This window comes from Melampsora larici-populina (assembly GCF_000204055.1).
Source record: "Melampsora larici-populina 98AG31 unplaced genomic scaffold MELLAscaffold_94, whole genome shotgun sequence".
In the NCBI taxonomy this organism is placed as follows: domain Eukaryota; kingdom Fungi; phylum Basidiomycota; class Pucciniomycetes; order Pucciniales; family Melampsoraceae; genus Melampsora; species Melampsora laricis-populina.
Genome location: NW_006768858.1, coordinates 59,006 through 68,254, shown reverse-complemented (window position 1 = coordinate 68,254; position 9,249 = coordinate 59,006). Strand labels below are relative to the sequence as shown.

The 9,249-nt window shown below is 39.3% G+C and overlaps 1 protein-coding gene across 1 annotated transcript; it reads left to right on the top strand.

Moving 5' to 3' along the window:
• Positions 1–315: 315 nt before the first annotated feature.
• Positions 316–773, top strand: MELLADRAFT_69515 (uncharacterized protein; the record flags this gene model as incomplete). Its single annotated transcript, XM_007418497.1, has 2 exons — positions 316–445; positions 601–773. 2 exons carry the CDS (start codon positions 316–318, stop codon positions 771–773), a joined length of 303 nt encoding a protein of 100 aa, XP_007418559.1.
• Positions 774–9,249: the final 8,476 nt, after the last annotated feature.

Below are 9,249 nucleotides of genomic sequence, written 5' to 3'. Positions count from 1 at the left end.
TTTTCTTTGCGAGCCGAAGAGCAGGAGAGCTGCCGCTCTCCTCTCTCAAAAAATGGCTAAGTCCTGGTTCACCAGCACACCACCGCTGTACACTCTCACCAGCTCACCACCCACCTTATACAATACAACTCACCCCGGACCGGTCACAATCCACCACCTCACCACTCAATATATACAACACATTACAGCTCACCATCCATTGTATACAACCCACCACCCCACGCATCAAGCCCACCAGCTTTTACTTATCCAACTAGCCCCAACAGCACCACAACACCAATCTCCTACCACTTAGTTTGGACTCACCCACTCAGGATGCCCGCAACACGTTCCAAATCAACACGCTCTAAATCTAAATCAGCAAGCAAGTCAAAACCAGGCAACGCCGGCAAATCCAAAACTAACACTAAGAAACCCCGTCGCTTGCAATGTGCTGCAACTCCAGGTGGGTACTTGCTCATTGATTCTCTCTTTCTTCGCTTGATCATTACAAACACCAAAACTTGCCTATTGATCTATCTTACACATCTATTTTAAATATAGATTCTGAAGACAACAACCAAGACAATTCTGAAGATCATGATGATGATTCCTAAGAAGATGAGCAAGCTGTGGATTCAAGTGATGAGCCCAAAGTAGAAGATGATCACAAGAAAGAAGAACATCATGCTATGCTGCCTACCCTGGCCAACTATGCCAATGTGGATATTGAATGGACTGACACCTATGCAGATAAGCTTTTAGCCAGGCGCAAGACCGGCTCCAACAATTGACCATCTCCTGATATTCTGGCAGAGGCTCAAGCACTTCAGGATACATTCCAACGTAGCCTCAAGATGCTCTGTCTAGCAGGTCATGTCAGCTATTCAACGATGAAGTCTGCATTGTGGGTACACTTCTCCAACAAACACCTCACTTGTACTGAAATAATCTTGTACGTATTAACATGTAGGTTTCTGTGAGCTACTAGCGTCTTTTAGGCTAGTAAGTCACTAAAAAAAAGTTGGGAATAATAAACTAGGTTTATTATGCACGTGAGAAACCTATTTAAAGTTTCTAAACAAGGTTGTAAAGAAGCAGTGGGATCAAATCCGCACTGACTTCAGTTAGATGACCTCTCAACAGAGGATTTTTAGGATACAAATCCAGGGATTAAGGCAAGACAAGAGTCTTCTGGCCGGATAACAATAGACAACTGGCACCCAGTGTCGTGCCCAAGATAACCACACTCTACTCTAGAGTTGTTCAACAAGGGAAATATCACCTAGTGATATTTTGAAGTTCTTTAGACTCTGAACACAGAGGGACTTCCGTGAGTTTAAAGTTTCTCAAGTTATTGAATCCCTTCAATAACTTGAGCAAAACTTCTAGGATCACCTCCTGAAAAAACAGTGAAGTCTTCAAAAGAACTTCTACAAATAACAAAAGCAATGATTCAATTAGAGAAATATACAATGTCTAATGGAAGAGGACAAGGACTCTTATTTGTCTGATTGATGAAGTATTGATAATTTGCTTAAATGTAATGATGATGATAGATTTTCCTGGCGGGTCAGAGAGCTCTTTATATACTCAAAACCCTGAAAATCCTTTATGTACAACTTGTGGTTTGATTACATACTCATTTACCGTATGTAATCATGAATTCTTAATTATTCAATTATTATTTGATTACGCACATGTGTAACTCTTGTGTTACTCATGTGATGCGCACTTGTGAAAGGCATTCTTACATAATGCAACCTTTTAGTTACATTTACATGTATGTACATATGTAATTTCATATGTGAAGGCTCTTGAAACTGAGCCATGAGTTCTAATTATTATTTTTGTTATTTTATAGTTATTTAGGCAGCCCTTTGGTACTAGTAATAGGGCTTGGGGCTGACATTCCCCACCACCAAAGGCAGTCATACCACTTTCATGAAGTGTGATCTCTCTTTGCTGCTCTGAAAGCTCTAAGGTTTACTTTGGAGTTAGGGACTTTGTCCGCTGGTAACCATTCATCAGCGTCTGCTCCATGATTCTTGTACCTTACTAGGTATAAAACTTCATCTTTGTTGTCCTTATTCTTCACTCTTTTCTCTCTAACAATTTTAAGAAACTGCTTTTCTTTTTCCGGTTCAAAGGGCGGAACTACCACTTTTGTCTTTCTAGGAAACTTATCTCTTGTTGGATCATTGTACTTCTTTATCAATGATACTGGAAAGACTGGATGCTTTCTTTCTAGGTCTCCATGTAATATAAGTTCCACTGCATTGGGTCCTACAAGTTTGGAGATAACAAAAGGTCCAACAAAAGGGTCTCTCAATTTCCTTGGCCCTTGTATGTTGTTGAAATTCACTGTTGATAACAGGACTTGATCTCCAACTTTGAAGTTTGGCTCCTTATGAGTTTTATCCCACCTTTCCTTATTGTACTCTTCCGCTTCTTTGATGCATTGATTTGCAAATTCTCTTGCTTTACTTATCATTGTGGCAAAACTCAGGGAAGTTGGGTGGATTTCTACATCTCTACTCTTAAATTTATCTTTAGGTAACCTAGGGCAAAAACCTCTTTCTATTTCAAAGGGTGTTTTCTTGGTAGAACTGTGAACACTGGTATTGTAAGCAATTTCTAAAGCAGGTAACAAGGTTGTCCAGTCATGCGTATACCCATCTTTATCCTTGAATTCAAGGCCAAAGGCACAGAATTTCCTCAACATTTCTTCAAATGTTTGAATGCATCTTTCGGCCAAGCCGTCTGTTTGGGGGTGGTATGCTGTCGAGAAAGCTAATTTTGTTCCCATAATTTCAAATAAGCTTTTCCAAAAATTAGACGTGAATTTAGGATCTCTGTCACTGATTATTACCCTTGGTAAACCTACATCACTGATCAGTCTTTCCCAGAAGAGTAATGTCAGCCCTGAGCCCTGATTACACGACCATGGGCTAACAGTTACATATGTGATATTATATTATTGTATAAATCCATAAGTACATCTCACGGCTCAGTGTCAAGAGCCACATAAACACATGTACGTAATGTATTAATTACGTAGCAAACCTAACCCAAGCGCCAACCACAAGTGAGACAAGAATCACACGCCAACCACAAGTTAGCGCTTGACCTGTGAATATATAAACCCCCCTTCTTCCCTTGATTCATCCCCCATCTTTTTACACACCACAACATCAGAATCACATTATACTTGAAATCCTATTGAGAGGATCCTTGAGTACGTGATTAGTTGTGTAGTCTAAACGACCATCTTTGAGCATTACGGGTTCCATTGCAGAACACCCTTGGTATTGATTTCTACGAGCCCTGGGCCATAAACGTCTCTAGAAATAAACCATAAAGCAGCAAAGCTTCCTCCCTCACCAGGAGTCTAAAGTAGCCTCAGGATCTTTGGTTTACCAAAGTGTAAAGCCTGCCCCTCACAGTCTCACGAGGTTTTAGCGTATTTACGCGTAATAGCCCTTTCCTTCCCCTTTATTCCCTTAAACCCTCTTCTCAGAGGTCAACTAACTGTAGTCTTCACTTGGGTGTACCAATTGAAGACCAGTTTTCCCTTTCCCTACGCATTTCTCAGTGAAGAGTACGCCTAACAGACGCGTACCCCTCATAAGTAAAGCAATATCCATTGCTGAAGATTCTTTGTAGCACGGCAAAAATCTCACTCTTCTTGAGAATCTATCTACAACAACTAAAGCAGAATTGTAATTGTCTCTGCCACCTGGTGGCAATGCTGTGACAAAGTCCATATTAATGACTTGCCAAGGATATGTAGGTTTCTCAATACTCTGTAGGAGACCATACCTTTTTCCTGTAGCTTTGTTCGCTTTTTGGCATCTGTCACAGCTACTGAAATATTTCTCAGTGTCTAATTTCCACTGAAACCACCAAGCTGTGGTGCTCACTCTTTCTAGAGTCCGATCTACTCCCACATGTCCAGATAGAAATTCATCGTGACATGTCTGCAATATTTGTTCAATGTGTTTTTCTAACACAAGAACAACTACCGAGCTATGCTTCTCTCTGAAGTATAAAAGCCCGGATTGTAATGAGAATTTCCCTTCTGCATAAAATTCTTTCCATGGTGACTCAGGACTACTTGCTAGACTTAAATTAGCTTTGTCTTTGGACATCATTGATATTAACTTAGTTGTATTCACATTAGTATTATAGCTTTCTTTGATTTCCTCAAAGAATTCAGTGCTGAGTTCTGCCAAACTTAATCCCATGACGGGGATGTCCATCTCTGCGTCTTCTGGATCCCACGCAGGATTACTACTATCATTCGGCAAAGCCATTCTGCTGAGACCGTCCGTGTTGTTGTGCATCTTACCTGGTCTGTGTGTAATTGTCATGTATGGTCTATACTCTTGGATGGCCAACATCCATCTTAACATATGTCTATTTGGAGTTTTTACATTCATCAAAGATCTCACTCCTGTACAATCAGTAATCACCTCAAAGTACACTCCATCTAAATAGTAGTGCAACTTTTCCAACGCCCAAACTAACACTAGTGCTTCTGATTGTGGTGAACCATATCTGGTTTCACTGTCTTTGAGTTGTCTTGATATGAATGCAACTGGACCTTCTCTGGATTTACTATCAATGATTTGAACTTGATGTAATGCAGCACCTAGACCTTCAAATGATGCGTCCACATATAGTTTGAAAGGTTTAGTGAAATCCGGTTGCAATAAAACCGGTGCTGTGGTGATCATATTTTGTATCTTTTGCCACACGTGAATTCTTTCACTAGTCATTTCAAAGGAAACACCTTTAGCAAACAATTTGTATAGGCAATTTGCAATTTTTCCGTAATTTTCTAAAAAAATTCTATAGTAGCTAGCAAATCCCAAGAAACTTTGCATGTCCTTGATACTCTTTGGCGGAGGTTTTTGCAACACTGCTGCTGTCTTATTTTGGTCAATTGCATTCCATAGTCCAGACACTAAATGTCCTAGTGCCCTTCCTTTGTGGAAACCAAAATTGCTTTTCTTCAAGGAAATTGTCATTCCCATAGCCTTGACCTTGAGTAAAACTTTCTCAATAGCTTTGACATGGTCATCCCAGTTATCATGGAATATGATAATATCGTCAATGAAAATTTTCAACCATCCTTCTCGCAGTTCTTTGCTGAATTTTATATCCATCATTCTTTGAAAGAAAGCTGGTGCATTCTTGATACCAAAAGGCATTTTCAGGTATTCATAGATACCCATATGGCAGATAATCCTTAAAAATTTTCTACACGCTTCTTCTACAACATTTTGATGGAAGCCTTTGAAAATATCCATGGTTGTAATGTATATTGCTTTACCAAGATTGATCAAAACGTGGTCACATCTTGGTAAGGGGTATCTATCAGGTAAAGTATATGTGTTCAGTGCTCTGAAGTCACCACACAATCTAGAGTTTCCATTGTGCCATGCAATTATTGCTGGTGTAGTAATATCTACTTCCTCGGATTCTCCAACTTTACGGATTACACCCAGTTTTAGTAATTCATCAAGATGTTTTTCAATCTTGACTCTATTCCTAGGACTAGCTGGATAAGCTGCTTCCTGCAAGATAGGTGGATAGGGTTTCTCTATACTCAATTGAATACTCACTTTGTGTTTATCAATTGTACCTAGTGGGTTGTCTCCTAACCCAAATTGGTCCTTGAACTTGGCAATCAATCTCACAATTTGGTCATGTTGTTTATCCGTGAGTTTGGGACTAAACTTAGCTTCTTTGATACTCTCCATAAATGGTGGAGTTGCATTAACAGGTTCAATTGCAGGGGTTCTCTTGTCTTGCGGAGGTTCTACATCTTCTTGTTTCTTAAAGACAAGTCCTGTCAACTTTGGTCTTTGGATTGGAAGTCCAAATTTCTTTTTCTTCACATCATTACCAAATGTAAAGTATTTATCTTTGCTGTGAAAAATATCTATTCCATACATGGATAAAAACTCATCTCCTATTATGAGATATTTGGTATGTGAGTTTTCCATAACCACAAATTCAGCATCAATTCTGACTGATTCTTGCGGATGTGGAAAAACAAGTTTCAAAGAAATTACACCTAAAGGAAACAAGCTTCCGCCGCATCCTGTGAACTTTATGTTATTTTCACAGGGAACCATCCTTGACTTCCAGTCTGGTAATAAAGTGGTGAGATAATGACTCCCCACCACTGAACAAGATGCTCCACTGTCTAAAAGTGCTTCAGCATCTTGGTCATTAACTATGACTCTTGTCAAACTATGATATCCAATAGTGTGAGCTTTACCTGCGGCTGGTCGACACTTCAGTAGTTTTGCATCACTCATTCTTACAGTTCCTTCTTGTGGAGATGTAATCAGAGGCATTTCTGCTTCTGAGTGTAGTTGTGCAATACTAACTTCTGGTTCAAAGTTGATTTCTATTGCATCAACTCCAGTGTCAAACACCGTCTCTTTATCTTCATCACTATCTTCATATTTGTCAATGTTATAAGACGTAAAGTCTTCTTCCTCAACTTCTGCTTCTGCTTCTCCCGTGTCAACATTGTTGATGGCTTTTCCTTTCCCTTTACATGTTTTCCAAACATGACTTGGGTCCGTACTGCCACAGGTATTACACGCTCAAGCTGGTTTCCTCACACTTGTAGGTGCTTGTACTTTTGTACTGTTACTTTGTTTGGGAAGATCATTATTCCTGACAAAAGTATTTCTAAATGGTAAAGGTTTCTTAGTCTGAGGGATGCCTTTGCTGATTTCCTCAAATGCCAGAATGAAATCAGTCCATTTTCCATCCATACCAATTCTGTTCCTTACCGGAATTCTAATGGTTGCTGGGACTCTCCATAGTAGTTTGTCTACTACTTCACTACTAGAGGCTTCAGGCTTGAAAGCTCTGATTCTTTGTTGCTGCTTGTTAGCCCATTTGACACAGTCATGAGCGGTTTCTGGTTTGAAATAATCCGCCATGAATGCTCTCTCCATATTGTTCTTCCACTGAGAATTTCCAAATCTGGATTGGATAGCGTCTTTCCATTCTTCCCATGTTTTATTATATGGGGCGTCTTCCTTCATTAAGTCTAAAAGCCATTGCCGGGCTATTCCTTTGAAGACTAAAGACAATTTAGATGTTATTAAAACATCCGGTGGATTCATAGTAGTCCGTACTTGGTCTACCCAATCAATGAATTCTTGGTGGTTATATTCTCCTTCACCGTTGAATTCTGGCCAGTCTTTAACATTTGGACAGTTTCTCAAAACTTCTTTCCTCAATGCTGCGGCTTGTAAGGCTTCAGTTGTCTGAAGTTCTACAATAGAACTTTCTCGTCGTGGAGGTCTTTCTGTCGCAAAACTTTGTTCATGATGCTGAACTCTATTTCCATTTTGAATAGGTGAAGTTTCACCCTTGTTCAAACTTTGCATATGCAGAGGTACCATCCGTGCGGGAGGTCTATTATCTCTCTGCATACTTTGATTGGACAATCTTAGTCTTTCAAAGTTATTCACCAAAGATTCAACTTTAGGACCTGCTTGAGTAGATTCTTGAAGTTGATGGAATTCCTCCTCAAGAGAAATTTTGTCTTTATGATTATTGTTATGCATGTCAATAATCATTTGTTCAAGTTTGTTAAATCTTGAATCTAAGTATTATTCTTGCTCAGATTGCTTAAGTATAATATTTTCAATATTAATGGCTTGAACTCTTTGTATGTTCTCAAATTGTTCCTTTTCTTCCAAAGCTATTTCCTGATTTTCCTCCAGAATATTACTCAAGGTAGTCAACTCTTTCTCAAAAACTTCAAATTTCCCACTCAAGATAGTTTTTATTGACTCATATAATTGCTTATTCATATCATTCAAGATAGTCATGAAGACTTTATTATTCTCACTATTTGGCTCTGTGCTCTCAAGTTTTGGCTCATTAGAAAAAAATTCCTCATTTGGCATTGGAGACAACTTACACTGCAAAGATAATGTATTTCTCCAAGGTGAAAAATGATTCCATTTAATGTACAAAATGATTAAAAATGCATTAATTCTGCATTAATTCTGCATTTTTCTGCATTAATTCTGCATTATTAATCATTTCGTGCATTATATGTAATCATTTTTCACCTTGGAGAAATACATTATCTTTGCAGTGTTAGTAAAAGAAGAGGAAACAGATAATTTTTTATTTTCATTTAAAATTTTTTTGAAGGAATCTAAAGCTGAGATAAAGGGAGAGCCCTCACTAAAAATTTTTTGATCTAATTTATTAACTACCTCATAAGTATTCTGAATATACTTTCTAGTTAATTGAGAAATTAAATCAACTTTATTAAAAATTTGCTCAATGTTTGAGCTACTAGTCAAAAAATGGTCCTCAAAAATTCTATCTACCTTATCCAATTCATTGAATCTGTGATGAACTTGTTTGAAATTCTTAGCCATTTCATCTAACATAGGTAAAGCAAAATCATTTTTTGTTAGCTCAGAAAACTTGTGAATAATAGACCTTTCTTGAGTATTAAGAAAACTTACATTTTCTTTTTTCACTTGCCTCGGCGTTGATTGGAGCTGTTGGAACCCTCCTCTTGTAGGAGGGTTTGACCCATCATTACCTGGGCTCTGACGTAAGCTCTCGCATCGTTGCGATCGAATTGGTGACAATTCTCGTTGTGGTAGTGCTTGGAGTGCTTTGGGGGTTGGTCCTCCTTGGTCGCTTGAGGCTGAGATGTAGCTTTCGGAGCTTGAGGCTCCTCGCTCCTCAAAAAGAACCCCTGGATTGATAAGTCGTTTGGATTCCAGTCCATTGTCCCGTTCTTGAAGGAAGTTTGAAGCCAATCCATGATCTGTTGGTCTTTGAGTCCGTAGGTCTTGCTCAGAACTAGCCAGTTCTTCCTGGACCTGAAAGCTGCCTCCTTGCATAACTTGAGCTTGGTCGGGTTCGAGTTGTCCATTGCTCGGGCTACTTCCCATTTGAGGTAGGCTAGTTTGAGCTTCTGCCAGACCTCCTGGTACTTTGCTTCCCCTACCAGCTCTTGCTCTGTCTAAATTTACAGAAGACAAGGGTAAGCTTTCAGGAAAATTAGGTGCAAGAGGGGTTGATAACTTACCAGTTTGCGAGACTCTTGTGGAGCTCTTGCTACTCCCACAGGAGTCTTGCCTTTGTCCTGAGGGACCGGCTGTTGGTTTGATCCTTCGGCCATCGGCTTGTCCTGAATCCTTGACGAGGTTGCCGTAGCGGCTGGGTTTGGTCCTGCTACAAGCAGATGATGATCTTTTG